The following is a 16,814-nucleotide window of genomic DNA, read 5'->3' on the forward strand; positions in this document are numbered from 1 at the left end:
ATAATAAACAGGAACGTATGTAAGAAGCTCACAATCGTCCTTCATGCAGAACTTCTGCCAGTTGATGGTTCTCTGCGTGGCTATTTCAGCACAGGCTTTGAGGTGCTCCATCTGGAGTGAAGAGAAGAGCAAGTTCCATCACAGCAGAGCCGCTACACAAGCACGCACCTGCCCCAGGTGATCCCAGGGCCCCGCCCACTCACCAGACTGATGAGCGTGTCGTACTGCAGGGCGGAGCCAGAGGTTGCCGTGACGATGCCGCCCCTCAGGAAGATGCCCTGCTCCTCCAGAAGCTTCTTGATGCTGCGAACGTGACTGTCGAGCGTGTGAAGGTCCCGCAGCTGCCGGTACTTCTCTTTGGACCCGCAGATGAAGAGGAGAAGCTTCCTCACCTGCCTCCTGACGAACGGAGTCTGCTGGATCATCAGGTACTGCGGGAAGACGAGGACACCAGGCTACACGCCGCGAAAGGACGGGGGAACACGCGGGGAACGAGGAGGTGCGTTGGCGTTACCTCGGAAAGGAAGAAGAACCAAGAGTGGTCGAAGACGGGGGGCGGGATGCGGGGGTTTGCGTCAGCGATCTTCTTGATCTGATAGGGCAGCCGCAACACCATCTCAGTGAGGAGCTGGGAGTAAGCCTCGAACACGTCTGCCGCGTGACCCTGAGGAAGCAAACGCCGCACACTCTTCAATCCCACAATCACAATCGAACGAGCACACGCTCCAAACTCCGCACAGGAGACTTCTGGGCTGGGGGGAGGCCGTACATTACCTTGACATACTGGCGTAGGAAGAAGGGGCTCATGTCGGGGGGAGAGGTGGTGGTGTGGGGTTTGAGGAGCTGGCTGGCGGCCGCCGGCTCCTCGTCACCCTGCTGGGTCTTCCAGAACTCCAGCAGAGACTTCAGCACATGCAGGCAGTAGTCGATCGCTCCCAGACTGAGCAGAGCGGTAGCCGTAGCGTTGGAGATCAGAGAGGAAGACTGCAGAGGGACCAAAGAACCCCATTCACATCAGGACACAAGTCAGAGGAACTGTAGAAAATGTCATGCTTAAATCACTACGTACAAAGTTCTGATGGTAGGTTACCTCAGAAGAAGACTTGGAGCCCGACTTGGTGCGGGACATGAAAACACTGAGGAGCCTCATGACGACCAGGTGCACCTCATTCATGGAGCTACGCTCGTTCTTCTTGGAGACATCCTGCTCGGACACAGGGACAGATGTTATACGGCAGCTCTACAGTTCTACAGCCAAACACGAAAGCCATCCGTACTTCACAGCGGAAAACGTGTTGTACGCCCCTGCTCACCGCAGACCCAACCCCCCCCTGCCCCGCGCTGACACCCACGCCCACCGCTGCCCCGCGCTGACACCCACGCCCACCGCTGCCCCGCGCTGACACCCACGCCCACCGCTGCCCCGCGCTGACACCCACGCCCACCGCTGCCCCGCGCTGACACCCACGCCCACCGCTGCCCCGCGCTGACACCCACGCCCACCGCTGCCCCGCGCTGACACCCACGCCCACCGCTGCCCCGCGCTGACACCCACGCCCACCGCTGCCCCGCGCTGACACCCACGCCCACCGCTGCCCCGCGCTGACACCCACGCCCACCGCTGCCCCGCGCTGACACCCACGCCCACCGCTGCCCCGCGCTGACCTTCTTGTGCATGCTGAGCTCGCCGATGAGCTGAGCCAGGAGGTCGTCCAGCGCCCCCTTGTCCTTCTCGTCCTCTCCGTCCAGGTCGGCGGTCAACATGAGGACGACCTGCATGTAGGGGATGGCACGCACTCCGCCCACGCTGTGCAGCTGGGGCAGGTATTGAAGGAGTCTCTCCAGCAGCATCAGACGCACCATGTGCAGCCTACACGGACAGAGGCAAACGGTTACTCAACACCAACAACTGGGGCCCGCACGGGCCGGATAGGTAGCAGCCACCACTGGTGAAGCAGGAACAGTCACAGCGCTGCGGAGAAGGTCAGACCTGTTGCTGGTGTGCACGTCCCCCTCGTTGTCTCCCTCGCCCTCCGAGGCCTCGCCCTCCTGCTGGGCCGTGGTGGTGCTGATGGCCCCTGTGCTGGAGCTCACGCTGCCGGGCCCCGCGTGGTGGCCCTCCACAGCCGCGTCACCGTACGCGCTGCTGCGCCCAGACACTGCAGGGGTCAAATAAACAAACAAACAAATAAGCCTCGCCCGCCTACAACCCTCACAGCGCCGCTACACAAACATCAGACAGACGTCTGCGAGCCCTCCGCTCCCACACCGGATTATAGCCACTAAAAGGATTTAACTTGGAGTAGAATTACATCTTTGATGGGATAAGTGGCTCCAAGACTGTTCAATGCGCGTATACACACACACACACACACACACACACACACACACACACGCGTCTCCCCCTTTGGCCCTCACCGTTATGTTCTCCAGCCACTGAGTCCACGGCGCTGCCCCCGCTCTCCGAGCCCACGCTGCCCCCGTGATCGGCGGGTGAAGTTCGCAGCGTGGAGCCGTCTGTGGCCGCCGTGCTGCCCTCGTCATCAGAGGCTGGGGCTGAAAGTAGAACCAGTCACGTCACACACACACACACACACACACACACACACACACGATAAACATGATGCTATGAGGAGTACTATAATTATGTAAAGTTTAGCATTAAGGACGGAGAAGAAAAAAAAAAAAAAAAAGACAAAACCTCACATTCATTAATTATAACAATGATTACTGCGCATGACTTGGACAGGGTTGCTAAACTGGGCACGTTTGAGTGCTGGAGAAACAGAAGCTATTGTGAAGGTGCCGTTACCTGATGCAGTCGTGTCAGATAAAGTGCCCGCGTCCAGAGAGGAGGAACTGGGGGCCTGACCAGACAGACCCAGGCTCTGTAGGCCCAAAGCACTGCTGCTGCTACCTGCAAAACACACACACACACCATTTTTCACTGCTTAAAACAAAAGCACCTAAAGATGTTTGTTCTGAGAGTCTGGGCAGCCCATATTATTTATTTTTATATATATATATATATATATATATATATATATATATATATATATATATTAGTGGTGGGACTTTAACGCGTTAATTTCGATTAATTAATTACAGGAAAATTAACGCACTAAAAAAATTAACGCATTTTAACGCATTTAACGGACGAGACACTTTTGCACCGTGGAATGTTTCTCAGTGCACGAGTTCCAGACATACAGATTATATGGACGCACAATAAGATCATGATGGAGATGACTGAAGAGGCTACGCTGGTGGATGGGAAATTTAAATATAAACTTCCAGATGGAAGTAGGCTACAAACAAAAATAGTGTTATTTACACTTTATGTAGGAAGGAGTTCGCTTATCACAGGAGCACTTCCACCCTTCGTTACCACCTCAACGCAAAACATGTTGCGGCTAAAGCTGGGCGTACACTGTGCGATATTTCAAATCGTGTACTCAGCTCCAGCTCAAACTGTACGACTAAATCGCAGGGAGAGTTGGCTCGTGGAGCTGCTTCAACAGTGCGATACTCTCACGAGGAGCGATTTGAATTTCAAACATGTTTGATGTTCTTGCGACGCTGCGATTTCTGATCGGGAGTTGGTCGTGAGGTGTGAATCGCTCCTCGTTTACCTGTGTAAACTATACGATGCACGACACGCGATTGAGTGAAAAATCGGCTGAAAATGGGCCAAAAATCGCACAGTGTACGCCCAGCTTAACGCGCAGGTCAGTAATGATAACTTAGCTGCTAAATGTATTCCTAGTACGATAGGGTGACCAAACGTCCGTAATTCACATCCTGTAAGGAAATGTCCTGGTTTTTAAATTACCTTCATTGGACCATTAAGACTGGATTAAATTTTCGCGAGTGGCCGTAGTGCGCGACTCCGCACGCGTTTATACATGATGCGTCACATTATTTGTGTTGTCCGCTCTCTGTGGTCGAAGATAAATGCTTACAAGAAGCGCTGCACATTGCGTCAACTGATGCAAGTTACGAACTACCGTCCAGGGGTGAGTTTCCCAAAACGTTCTTAGCGCCAAGTACTTCTTAACCTCGTACGTAAGAATGAGGTAACGAAGTACTTGGCGCTAAGAACGTTTTGGGAAACTCACCCCAGAAAGACAATGTCGAAGAAAATCCAGCAGCTGTATGATGAGGAATAGGAAGTAAAACAGGTTATTGTGAAGAGCGCCACAAATGTGGCTCTGACTGGGGATCACTGGACCTCTGTTAGCAACAAGAATTGTCTTGGTGTCACAGCTCATATTATAGATGATGAATCTATAGATGATGAAGATCCAGTCATTTGCTTTGAGCATGCAGAAGACCACTTCTAGGCACTATGGAGATGCCTGTGGCAGAAGCCTGGGAAATTAAAGAAATTGCTAAAATGCTATTAAAAAACATCTTCTGATTTACTTCAATTCTTCCAATATCCTGAGCAAAACTCCCAAAATTAAACAACATTTTTGATCAGAATTTCCAATGTTCTGAACTGTTTTCTGCACACTACACATATATTGGTCTGTGTAGTAGACTGGTGGAAAAATAAACAAGATGTTGAAGTTTATGATTATGTTCATTGATTCATTCATCATTCAAACTTAAATTAATATTTCTCATGTTAAATACTGAAATGCGATTAAAATGCGATTAATTTCGATTAATTAATTACAAAGCTTCCGATTAATTTTTTTAATCGCGTCCCACCCCTAATATATATACACACACACACACACACACACACGGTCTCAGGGGCAGCCATGCAAAAAACCAAAACAAACCAAACAAAAAAAAAAAAAAAACCTCTCCTGTGTCAGTTAAGAAAATGCAAAGTGAGTGAACAAAGCAGAAATCCAAATAAAGTCACTACTGTGTTTTCAAAACGGCACCAATTCTTCTAGGAACGCTTGCACACTTTTTGAAGGACCTTGGATGTTCCAAACGTCCAACCACAGATGTGTGGATGTAGGCCTGCTCAAATCCTTCCACTTTTGTCATCCAAGACAGACGTGATCTGGAGATCAAGGCTCTGTAGGGACGTATCACCACTTCCAGGACTCCTCGTTCTTACACCTCCCTCATGGTACTGCATGATGGTTGGGTCAGTTTCTCAGCATTGAGAACACCATTAATCCTGACTACATCCATCCCGACATCATCTTCAACTCCTTGCGCTGAAATAGTCCCAAACTTGCAAGGAACCTCCACAATGCTTCACCGTTGCCTGCAGACACTCACTACTGTACTCACTACTGTACTCACTACTGTACTGCTCTAGAGAGGCCAGGGGTTAAAAAAAAAAAAAAAAAAAAACACACGACTGTTCTACCCAAATGTTTTAACTTCTGACTCATCACTGCTGAACACCAGCTGTCCTTTCCCCGTGTTCATGCACAGTTGAGTCTATCGGCCTCGTTTCCACATTAAAAGTTTTACACTGTGATTCTTCCGGGAAGACGTCTGTTCACACATCTCTAAAAGGTTCTGAGCAGATGACGCTGCTGGACATCTCATTTCCAAAAGTCAAGTAAGCGTGACGTCTCATCTGCAGTAGGTTTCAGAGCCTGCATGTCGTGCTCAACGTTGACCATTTCTTTCTGCCCATTTTTGCCGGGGAGGGACGTCTGACGTCTTGTTGCTATGCTCACCATCGCCGTGGCGACGTCTTCAACCTTAACTTTGTGGCACAGTCTGGCTGTTCCTCCTAGAAGTGTCTTTGTCCACATAAAGACCGTTTCAAGCTACATATGAAAATGAGGCTCATCACCGTGCTGCTTGGTATAACTGCTTAAACGTTTACCCGACTATCACACCAAACTCCCTGACTGTGTGCAAGATTACCTAGAAGAGCTGACGTGCCTATATTTGGTTATACCAAATATTTTTAGACTTCTCGTTAGTTTAGTTTTGTTAAATTGGCAAAACTATGAGCACAATTCCTGACAGCATTCTTACGTTGCAGCATTTCCCCCACAGACCTGCCTAAAATGTTTGTGAAATACTCTATACGCTTATAAAATAAATGTTTCCATATTACACATCACGGTGTAAACTAGTGGAAAAAAAACATTCCTTCTTCATTCAAGTCTCAAATACTGACGCCCCCCCCCCCCCCCCCCCCCCCCACCCTGATTACGTGAGTCAACAGTGTGCGCTAACCTTGTTGATCCTGCTGGAGACTGAGAGCTATGGCCAGCTCCACCATGGTCTCGTCATCAGCGTCCGGGGGGATGTCCAGCATCGGGGGGAAGCCCCCTGCTCCTGCAAGCAGCGCCTCCAGGGGCGATGGGTTCCCATTGTTCACATTCTCAGGCGTTTCCAGAACCATGGACTCGGACTGCACACCACACACAAAATTGTGTAACAGCCACCTTCTTGAGACGGAGCTGCTTAAACCACGAGAGAATGATCTGATGGTTCTTGGCCCAAAACTCACCACCATCTCAAAGTCACCGTGGTCCACCTCATTTTGCTCTTGGCTCTCCTGTCTGCCGCTATCCCCTCCCGTCATACCAGAGGGCTGCATCTTGTCATCGGCATCATCATCGTCGTCGTCATCTTTATCGCCTGGGAGATTAGTGGGCAAAGGGGCTTGTGTTGAAGTGCTGAAGAATAAAGCAGTCAGCGCATGTGCAAACAAGGCTGGCGAACGCAGTGCACCTGATCCAGCTCTTACCCATGGGGGTGTTGGAGCGTGGTGGGGAGGGCAGGGTCACATGTCTGCGTTTGTTCCTGGGTCTCAGTACTCTAACCAGGGCCTGTTTGCAGGCAAAGCTCACAGAGGTGTCCTAGAACAATTGTGCATAGAAACATTAGCTACAGAATGTGAGCGATCGCAATAAAAATACAAATATGGCCACTGTGACAAAGACCCCCGTGAAGAACAACTTACAGGGCAGAGCAGCATCTGCATGTAGATTTTGGAGGCCACGTTGATGTAGTCCAGCTCACATGTGCAGTAGCCATGAATTATGTCCACCAGCGCATTTACCGTGGCCTCAATATGGGTTAAACCTGAGGATACAAGGGAAAGAGCATAACGAATAATAATTTGTTTTGTAACCACCTTTTGAAACATGAATGCCGTCTTGAACACCGAGCTGGGATCACTCACCAGGCAAACAAGCAGGAGCTAGGAAGGCATTCTTGGGCTTCAGAGCATGAAGCTTCCAGAAGTTACTGACCAGCTGCATGATGAAGTTGCAGCCTTCGCCATTATCCTTCCCGTCCTCGCTTAGATCTGCCGGAAGAAGAATCGAGGTGCACGGTCATAAAGTGGAGCGCCGCGTTGCTCTTCAGCACGAGCAAGACGAGTGCAGGTGTTCGCCAGGCCCTCTAGCAGGGTGACGGCATCACCCCGTACGAGGAGAGCCCCGTACCGATGTCCGCGTGAGGGAGCTTGGACTCGGTGAAGTGGACCAGGTTGTTGGGCCTCATGATAGCGATGGAGCGGGCGGTGATGACCAGACGCTGGAAGACGTCGGGATCCAGGTCCTTCCCGTCTTTACCGCAGCTGGCCAGACACTGCACGGCATTGCTCAGCAGGGACTGATCCTGCACACAGATGGACCTGTGAAACAGCTGGACACGCCCATGTTAGAGCAGGCGACTGTGCGCAGGAAAGGCCCAGTTAGCTACAGGCAACTCTGGTACCTTGTGGTTGTGGTAGGCTGTGCGGCTGGTGTGCAGGCTGGCCAACAGACCCTTAGTCTGCTGCTGGACTCCAGCGGGGGTTGGCATGGACAGTAGAAGTGTGGCCAGCTCTAGGGCTGGACCTTTGGTTTTCTCCTGGACATTAATCAGATGCGTAAATAAGGTAAACATTTATATTCGGCCACGATACTGATATGATAAAGTTAGTGGAATTTTCAGCACTGGCTCCTAAATTAGAATAAGAAGATAAATGTATTTTTTTACTTGCCTTTTCACTGGATGAACCAATTGCATAGCAGCTCTCAAGAGCCTCCAGGGAGCTGAGTACCAGCCTGGGAAGAGCACAGAAGACATCAGTGTACATCAACCCAACATACTTGCATGGAAATAATGGACAAATGCTTTAAAACCACACAATTCAGAGCATTTAAAAAAATAGCTAGACATCATTACAGCAGATGTACACCGTCTTTAAAACAGTGATGGCTAGTGTACGAATCCTCATGGCATTCAGTGTGTGGCTTTTATCTATGCCATAGCAAGTGTGGATGTTTTCCTCTCACGTTGTGCGCACACACACTCGTACACAAACACCATGCAAACAAGCAGAGAAAGGGCGGTTACTAACCGGTCCAAGGTTGATAAGGACTCAGTTTCGCAACTTTATTTTATTGGGGTTTTTTTTTTTGGGAGCAAAGAAAAAGAAAAAATGTGTGAGGATCACAGAAAGAAACAAGTAAACTAATGATTTGTATGTAACAGAAAGACATGTAAGCATGCAGGCAAAGGTCATTATGAAGACAGCCGTGCAGTGGACACCCCTCACACACACACACACACACACACACACACACACACACACACACACCTCCATTCCGCACCTCTCTGCCCTCCTTATGTTGTGTACCGTTAAACCCCTTTTGAGCAATAACGTGTATTAACAAATCAAGGTGACATTTCGAGTATTACCAGCAAGGACAGAGAAATGGAAACAAAGAGAGAGAGACTGGCGTTTGAGACATTACCAGGGGTACAAGGTATCGAGCTGGTGGAGGGTGTGAGCTGGGACACCCCGGTCAGGCTTACCTCTCCAGGACAGTGCCGCTGGTGGAGGTGGGGGTGGCGACGTCTGTGTCGCTGGTGCCGTTGCCCTGGTTCAGGTTGGGGCTGCACACGTTGTTGACTGAGGCGGACGGGAAGTCCTCCAGGGGCTCGTCGGGCCAGCCAAACTGCTCTTTGGTCTTGCCGTAGATCTTAACGGAGTCCAGCATGGTGACTCCTGCTGGGTCTACGGATGCTCCGACTGAAAACATGACACGTGGCAAAGGAAAGGAAGGAAACACACACACACACACACACACACACACAGAAGTATGAATCAAAATCTTGTATGAGGAGAGGAGTGACGGGGTTTGTGTCGGTGTGAGATCCCACACGCTTACTGAAAATGGAGATCTTCTTGTCGGCCTGCAGTGCTTCCTCGCGCGTGAAGGGGAGGTCAAACCAGCGGGAGCGGGTCAAGTTCATCTGCATCGTGCGCCCAAAGATCTCGATGTAGGACGGGGCTCGTTCGATGGCCTGCGTGCCCACCTGCACCCTCATGCCCGTCATCACCATGGAGCTGTTAATGTTGACCACCTCCACCGTGAAGCCACCAGGCTGATGGAAGGAACGATCGCGTGTACATTACATACCGCGGTGTGCTGCACCAACATGCACGACGCTTAAAATAAACCAAACGCAGAATGAACACTACGCCAGTATTAACCGTATCGGTGTTTTTACCTTGGTGTTGGCCACATACATCCCTGAAGAGTTGAGTCTGTGTTTGATCTGCTGTCCGTTGTAGACCTGCAGCAAGTCGTTGCCTCCGAACTCGACTTCCGTCAGCTGCGTGTTGTGCTCGAAGAAATCCACAGGGAAGGTGACCTGGCTGGAGGTGCGCGTGGCTGGAGGACGGGGACGCGTTTGACATTTAAAACGGCGCACAAAGCAGCGGCACAATGTTTAAGACCTTGCAGGCCTAAGTGAGACCAACGCGAGACCAACGTGAGACCGCCGGGCGGCGTGTGCTCTTACTAGCGGCGGTGGCTTTGCGCTTGCGCACGGGCTTCATGATGCTGATGACGCTGGTGGGCTGCAGCGAGGGCTGCAGCCAGTGGGATGTGTTGTCCACGTTGGCCATGTAGATGCGCAGGCTGCCGTCCTCACACAGCAGGATCATGGTGGTGCGCTGCTGCTCGTTGCTGGCCGTGTGACGGATGGCCACCATGTCCTGGATCTGAGCACCGCAACACGCAAGAGGGTTCAGAAGCACACAGGCACAAAGAAGAAAAAAAAGAAAAAAGCTTACACAAGATATACAAACGTACACAAGATATACAAACGTACACTAATGATCGAATGTGGCTGGACTCTGAGAACAGACCTTGGCTTTGGCGGGTAAGGTTTTGATCTCCTGGATGAGGAAGGTGTCTGGCTTCACCATGATGACTAGAGGTATCCCAGTAGTCTGCTGTACACAGCACACCAGGCCCGGGTGATTCATGACCTCCGACCACTGGCACAACGCTGGAGAGGTCTTACTGCCCCCGTTTGACCTGGAAAGAGTGTGGCCGTCATTTAGGAATTAGAAACACGTTATGACCAGATCAATGTACAATAGTTCATCGCCCATGCTAAAGACAAAGTAAAACTGTGAATACAATGCTAACACTGCAGGCGTTTACCTGCAGCAGAGCTGAGGGACATGGCTTACCCTTTGACATTAATGGTGAAGAGCCTCTGGGTGTCCAGGCTGCTGCGGTTGACCGTGGCAGCGAAGGACTTGCCCTGGCTGTAACTGAAGAACAGCATCTGCAGGACGTGGGAATAGTACACAGACACGCCCCCTCCTGCCACCTGCCCACTGCTGTCCTGTAGAGCAGGAACAAGTTCAGCTGCGTGCACCTCAAAGCGCAGACGGCAGCGTTACGTGCGGAGCACGCACATACCTTCAGGTCTTCGTGGTTGATCTCCAACACGTTGGTGACGTAGAAGGGGCCGTGCTGGGCGCTGCTGGATTCGTCCATCACCTGGGTGTACATGTAGCCCGCTGAGGACATGATGACTATGATGTTCTTGCCCTCCTCGTTGAAGAGGAACGTAGCGTCTCTGATCTTTGAGCTCGGCAGCAGGAAGTAATACATGGGACTCAGGGCGTCCACGGATAGATCATAGATCTGCAAATGCAAATACATAATTATATAACGTCCGTGAAGGTGTCTGTGCGACCCGGTGTCAAGACACGGTGCGCACAAGGAACCTCCGTTCGAGGTCAACACTTGAAGCACGACGCTTATATGGCCAACCTTAACAAAGTCGGCGGTGATGATGGCTAGTTCGGTCTGTGAGCCCGGCAGCCAGATGGCCTTGATGATGAAGTTCCCGGTGGCCAGCTGGGGGTGCAGCACCAGGTGGTCGGACACGGAGCCCGTGCTGCTGAACGTCAACACGTGACAGTCCTGCGAAGAGCGGCCAGATCAGAGCTCAACGGTCATCTTGGCTTACGCGAGCGAAAACCGACGACGGGCGGACTTTGACTCGGGAGGCGGCCTGCGCTACCTTGAGGCCGCACACGGCCAGGTAGTCCTCGTTGCAGGGGTTTCCGGTCAGGCTGAGGACGGTGAAAGGTACGGGTGCGGAGGCCAGGCGAGTCAGAGTCAGCTTGCGTTTGCTGGAGTCGGCCTGCTTCAGAAGCGCAGACAGCTGCAGCACTGTGATCTGCACACACAATTGAACAGATGATTATAAAACATGCAACTAGAACTCAAAGGAGGAGATCAGCACTCCGCTCTTTAACTCGACTGCAACTGCGAGGAGGTGGTGGGGGGTTCTGGGGAGGAGAGGCGGGGTCTTACCTTTGGTGGGGGGTTCTGGGGAGGAGAGGCGGGGTCTTACCTTGCCCTTCTCGTGGCTGACGGCGAGGTGCTGACGGCGTCCGTGGGGAGAGGACAACACACACATGGCCACACGGCGCAGCACGTGGGCGCTGATCAGCTGCCTGATGGTCTGGCCCTGGTCGCCGCTGTAGTTCATCCTCACGTTCTCAAACGCACCTTCCTGAGAGCCCAGCGTGGGGACCTGGAAAAGGAACGCAAACGTACAGAGACGCACGACGACCGTCAAAACGTTGCTTGCGTTCTACAATACGCAAAAGAGGCGAAGAGGACCTGCTCTCCGCACTTCAGCACGGCTAGGGTTAGAGTTAGCCACGCTCCGACAGCCACACTCGTACCATGAGCTGGTCGGTCATCTCCACCGTCTTGTCCTGCGTGTGCAGCTCGTTAAGGGCGTGCTGGGCCCGGCTGCTGCTGCCCACGGCCGAGGCCTGCTGGAAGTTGGTCTGGATGGCACCCATCAGGAAGACCAGCAGGTCCAGCACCAAAGAGGCGGTGGACGAACTCGACTGAGGGAGACAAAAAGCCGGACACCGGACGTAAACCGGACGTTTAAAAGACGTCAGCAACCATCGGAGCTAAACGCGAAGACGTCAAAACCACAGGTCAAATCCCTCCCTCTCTTACCACCTGGACCAGCAGGTCTTCCCTGCAGCCCTCGATGTTCTTGCAGGCGCTGTTCTTCTTAGGTTTCTCCTCATCGCCGCTCTTGCCGTCACAGATGGTGACCTTGCCCTTGTCGGCTGGAGAGGCGCTCTGGTGGCGGATGGCGCTCTCGGGCATGCGCAGCTCGCTCTGGAAGGCGGAGGACTCCTTCATCGTGGAGCTCATGCCACTACTGGGACTCCTCTTCACCAGAGCCTGATCAACACAAGATACAGAGCCCAGTTCAAACACATGGGGACAGATGCAGACCTTAACAGCTCACTTAAAAACTGTTATTCGTGTTAAATGGAGTTAAGGGAGCAAACTTGGTTTTTAACTTTACAAGAGTTAACTGAAGACACTACTGACTTACTACATGCTCAAGGTTTTGATTAAGGAAGCATGCATGAGATGTTATGGTTTAATGTTAACATGCTCATGGATAAACGCTTCAAAGCATTTTCAAATATCTAGGGGAATGTATCATACTATACACTAAAGCAAAACTGCTCTGATGTTTTACCACTAATTTATCATGGAAGAAAGACTTGCATGGATCATGGAAAAGAAATACTAAAAGTCCTGATGGGCTGAGAACTGAAATGAGTTCATGATAATCAATGATAAATGATTTGCAAGCCAAAGTTACCGCTGTTGTTCTTTTCCCATGATGCCCTGAAGTATTCGGTCTCACCTGGCAGGTGCCATCCTCCTTTGCCCCGCAGTCACAGAAGAAAGAGCCGTATTTGGCATAGGAGATCTCATGGTCTTTGTGACAGACCTTGGCACACACTGTACACACACCTACCCCATCCACCATCTTACAGGTGTGACAATGATACCTGTATAGTGAAAGGAGAAGAGAAAGGTCAGGGAGACGTGTTTTCAGTCGGTACAGAGTTTCACCGGAGAGGAGGGCGGGGGCCAAAAGTGAATGGCTCTTTCGTTATTACCAGTGCTGGTTCATGAACTCCTTCTGTGTAATGGTAAAGGTACAGAGCTTATTGCAGAGAGAGTCCTCGTCCTAGGAGACAAAAACCCAGACAGCATGAGCATCACAATGTCCTGAAGGCATCGATGCCTTCACTCAAAGCAGCAAACCAAACACCAATTCTAAGCTGTTCCCTGACCGAATCCTCTGCCTGAGAGTCCTCCTCCTCCACGGCCAGCTCCTCCACCCAATCAGAGTCCACCTCGATGGCCTTCTCCTCCCCCTCCACCAGCAGCTGGGAGGAGCCCTGTCCGCTGCTCTGCCGCAGGGCGTTCATCACGTCCGCCAGGTAGGAGATGATGTGGCAGGCGCACTCCAACATGCTGGCGTGCTGCAACACACCACGACGTTTAGACCCCATTCCCCCCTACAGTCCTCAATGGCAAAACCTCAACCTACACAGTCATACTTACTTTGCCTTGAGAAACATTGGCAGTAACTTTCTCTACAACATTCTTCTGATATAAATACTTTTTACTGCAAGGAAAAAAAGCACAAAAAATAAAAAAAGTTAGTCATATTGTACCATAACCAAAACAGCATTAATCAAAATGTCCACAGGGACTCGTCTCTCTCTCACCATCTGTTCAGCCAGTCGATGGCAGCTCGGTGCAGCTGGAGGTGACCGGCCCCCTGGCCGGCACTGGCCAGCGTGGCCATTATCACCATGAGCTCGGGGAAGCCGGCCCCGTCGCCGCTGGCCAGCATCTCTGTGGCCATGGGGATGAGCGTGCCGAGCAGCACGGTGCACACGCCCTCGCCCACCTGGCTGTTGTCCCGCACGATGTAGGTGGTGAGCAGCTGCAGCAGCTGCCGGTTCTCCTGCACGGTGTCCAGCTGGTCCAGGTCTTTGGGAGGAGAGACGGTCATGCGGGTCAGCCAGGCCTGCAGTCGGGACGGCTCCACGCAGGCCAGCTGGGCCAGGGACCCGCACAGGCTCAGCAGGCTGGGGTTGGGGCTCTTCTCCGCTGCAGGAGGGAAGGAAGGCGTACACACACGTACACGTCAGGAAATATCTCTCATGGGTCCAGCGGGGGTCAGACAACCTGTTTTAATTGGCTTTGGCTACTTACTGAGCTGGAAGAGTTTAGTGAAGAACTTCAGAACCCGGTTGCAGAATTTAGCAGACAAATTTTCATTCGCCGTCGCCATCATAATCTGCACCAGTTCGCCACTGAAAAGGGACAGGAGCGCAAAATGAAAAGCTGTGCATTCTCTACAGAGGTCAGAGCGGGCTTAGGCGGTCATGTACCTGAAGGAGAAGAAGTCCTCCATGGCTTTGCGGACCTGACAGCTCTCCAGTTGCTTTTCCAGGTACTGCAGACATTCTTCCAGCACGGACTCTTCCAGGCCACTGTGAGGCATAGACACCAGACCCTCAGCAGGTTTCCCCACACGGACTGCTGACGACACTCATCTCTGCCCCGCACCCCATGTCAGACAAACGCCTAGACTAAAGCCCACGGTACGACTTCAGACGATGTTCAGTGCCGAGCGCCTTGCCTGTTGGGGTCGGAGTGGTTGGCGATGATGTTGTAGCAGCCGGTGACGAGGCGCTCGTAGACGCGGGCCAGGAAGGCGTCGGACTCGGCCGGGCCCAGGATCCTCTCCAGGGACGTGCTGCAGATGTCGGCCACGCTCTCCGTACTGCTCTCCAGCAGCAAGGGAAGCAGCGTGCGGATGATGTGGGGGGGGTTCAGCTCCTCCGTGCTGTGGAGGAACATGGTTAAGGACCACGGGCTTGTGTCGCACGCTCCGTACACCCACAACCTCTCTCAACACACACCTCACCAATACACTTTTGCTTTCGCTTTCATCATCAATTACACAAAGCGTTTCAGGATCTAGAGCATGATAAAATGGAGAGTAACTTACACAATGAGGTCCCCGGTTAGGCGTACCAGTGTGAGCAGGATGTGTTTGAGGGAGGAGGCCAAGGCCAGGGACTGGTTGCTCAGTGTGCCCAGGTGGGCAGCCTGGATGGCTCCAATATAGCTCTCTGAGGGAATAGTGTCATTGGCAAAGGCGTTCCGCTGAGGGGAAGAACACCTGTGATTAGACCGTTTGCACAAGAAGGAGTGGCCAAGACTAATGAGAACACAGCAGTGCACTTACCCATGAGCCAATGTTGGGGAACTCATTAGTGTGAATGTTGTTCCAGGTCTCGCATAGTGTTTGAACAGCGGACGGCAGATTCTGCATCACGGTTTGGCCTAAAATCACAGGACAAACCTGCTGGAAATCACGTTTTTAGGATTTTCAAGAACACCCATATTAAATTTTATCGACAATGCAATCGGCTTCGAAACTCGAGTTACCCAGCAACCAAAAAAGACAGACATGGATGCGATCTTACATCACAGTGTACTTTTTTTTGGCCAACATCAAATCCAAGTAGTCAAATCTTAACTATCTGTGCAACAGCTACTAACTAGATGGACATTTGCAGAAGCACTAATTGTGTGTCGTGTGCGCACAAACGCAGCAATATTGATTCGTGTGCAGCACTACAATAACCAACTTATAAAAGAACGTGATGTGGATCACGGTGAGTGCCCGGCGAACGTACCGAGCAGGTTGGCTTTGCATCGCGTGGAGCCGATGGAGAGCACAGCCGCGTAGCCCTGCAGCGTGGCTTCTGTGGCCTTCTTCTCACCATCCTCAGGCAGGCTCATCAGCAGATATGACCTACACAGGAGCAAACAGACCAGAGGAGTTCAGCTGCGCAGAAGCGTGCAGGTAGCGAGATGCAGCTCCCCCGCTCGGCGCTCCAGCGAAGCGCATATATACGGGACGGACCTGGTAAAGGCCGTGTAGACGTCGATTAGCTGCAGCGTGGCGGGCAGCAGGTTCTTGGTAAGCTCGAGGGATTTGTGGGTGTCTGCCTCCGCAGCCAACTTGGAGTAATGTTCACTACGGGAGACCTGCACTTTCGAAATGACCGCGTCCAGCGTGTAAATGGTCTGCAGGGAAGGAATCTGGTGAAGAGGGAGGATGCTGCTGGGGTCCACGCAACAGAACGATGAGATCTACAACAGAGAAACGGAGCTTTTCAATGCGTTTTACGATATGGCACGGCTCAAGTAATACAAAGAAGCCTCTGGTTAATGTCATCTGGCCATGTGTACCTGTCTGGCAATGTACTCCTCAGCAAGCTCGATGTCATACTTGACAACACTGCATTTTGAGGAGACCACTTCCACCAGAGAAGCTGCATGGTCTGCTTTCATTCCCTGTTTCACCAGGTGTTCCTGGTAGAGAAGGAGGCCAGATTGAAAACGGTCACTTTCTGGAACAAAAAGAAAAGGTTGTTCGGGATGTCTGGGAGGCAGGAGCGCTCACCGTGATCCAGGTCATGTACGCGCTGACCCCCAAGCGTGATGACCACCTCAGGGTGTGCAGAATGTCGCTCTCACTGGGGTCACTGTTACCCGTCTTCAGCTGCTCCATGTAAGCTTTGGAGGGAGGCACCACTCCCAGAATCCTCCACAGGATCAGAAAATAGTACTGAAGTGAACACGCTTCCTGCAAGAAATGAGCAACAGCAACGTTGGAAGGGGGCAATCAAAGCACCAATT

At 51.8% G+C, this 16,814-nt stretch overlaps 1 protein-coding gene across 12 annotated transcripts in view; it reads right to left on the reverse strand.

The window, feature by feature from the left end:
* ubr4 (ubiquitin protein ligase E3 component n-recognin 4) overlaps positions 1-16,814 on the reverse strand; it is a 38,738-nt gene that overhangs the window by 12,678 nt on the left and 9,246 nt on the right. For 7 of the 12 annotated variants that reach the window (XM_076991996.1, XM_076991994.1, XM_076991995.1 and 4 more), the window contains 44 exons: positions 16,579-16,761; positions 16,365-16,487; positions 16,036-16,265; positions 15,806-15,924; positions 15,352-15,449; positions 15,112-15,269; positions 14,740-14,946; positions 14,489-14,590; positions 14,310-14,410; positions 13,817-14,204; positions 13,650-13,713; positions 13,376-13,567; positions 13,199-13,269; positions 12,895-13,087; positions 12,228-12,461; positions 11,939-12,109; positions 11,602-11,784; positions 11,266-11,424; positions 11,013-11,165; positions 10,656-10,883; positions 10,421-10,578; positions 10,091-10,262; positions 9,742-9,943; positions 9,448-9,611; positions 9,105-9,321; positions 8,749-8,965; positions 8,291-8,323; positions 7,931-7,994; positions 7,663-7,797; positions 7,389-7,563; positions 7,124-7,249; positions 6,902-7,023; positions 6,686-6,797; positions 6,446-6,576; positions 6,169-6,346; positions 2,813-2,917; positions 2,419-2,556; positions 1,991-2,159; positions 1,666-1,870; positions 1,091-1,204; positions 775-984; positions 515-664; positions 204-431; positions 33-111 (listed from right to left, as the gene is read on the reverse strand). In XM_076991996.1, coding sequence (XP_076848111.1) covers positions 33-111; positions 204-431; positions 515-664; positions 775-984; positions 1,091-1,204; positions 1,666-1,870; positions 1,991-2,159; positions 2,419-2,556; positions 2,813-2,917; positions 6,169-6,346; positions 6,446-6,576; positions 6,686-6,797; positions 6,902-7,023; positions 7,124-7,249; positions 7,389-7,563; positions 7,663-7,797; positions 7,931-7,994; positions 8,291-8,323; positions 8,749-8,965; positions 9,105-9,321; positions 9,448-9,611; positions 9,742-9,943; positions 10,091-10,262; positions 10,421-10,578; positions 10,656-10,883; positions 11,013-11,165; positions 11,266-11,424; positions 11,602-11,784; positions 11,939-12,109; positions 12,228-12,461; positions 12,895-13,087; positions 13,199-13,269; positions 13,376-13,567; positions 13,650-13,713; positions 13,817-14,204; positions 14,310-14,410; positions 14,489-14,590; positions 14,740-14,946; positions 15,112-15,269; positions 15,352-15,449; positions 15,806-15,924; positions 16,036-16,265; positions 16,365-16,487; positions 16,579-16,761 — 6,961 coding nt within the window. The remainder of the gene's footprint in view (positions 1-32; positions 112-203; positions 432-514; positions 665-774; positions 985-1,090; positions 1,205-1,665; positions 1,871-1,990; positions 2,160-2,418; positions 2,557-2,812; positions 2,918-6,168; positions 6,347-6,445; positions 6,577-6,685; positions 6,798-6,901; positions 7,024-7,123; positions 7,250-7,388; positions 7,564-7,662; positions 7,798-7,930; positions 7,995-8,290; positions 8,324-8,748; positions 8,966-9,104; positions 9,322-9,447; positions 9,612-9,741; positions 9,944-10,090; positions 10,263-10,420; positions 10,579-10,655; positions 10,884-11,012; positions 11,166-11,265; positions 11,425-11,601; positions 11,785-11,938; positions 12,110-12,227; positions 12,462-12,894; positions 13,088-13,198; positions 13,270-13,375; positions 13,568-13,649; positions 13,714-13,816; positions 14,205-14,309; positions 14,411-14,488; positions 14,591-14,739; positions 14,947-15,111; positions 15,270-15,351; positions 15,450-15,805; positions 15,925-16,035; positions 16,266-16,364; positions 16,488-16,578; positions 16,762-16,814) is intronic. The other 5 variants (XM_076991997.1, XM_076991992.1, XM_076991989.1 and 2 more) reach the window with 4 other exon arrangements.

The sequence above is a fragment of the Brachyhypopomus gauderio genome, unplaced genomic scaffold, assembly GCF_052324685.1.
Source record: "Brachyhypopomus gauderio isolate BG-103 unplaced genomic scaffold, BGAUD_0.2 sc88, whole genome shotgun sequence".
In the NCBI taxonomy this organism is placed as follows: Eukaryota; Metazoa; Chordata; class Actinopteri; order Gymnotiformes; family Hypopomidae; genus Brachyhypopomus; species Brachyhypopomus gauderio.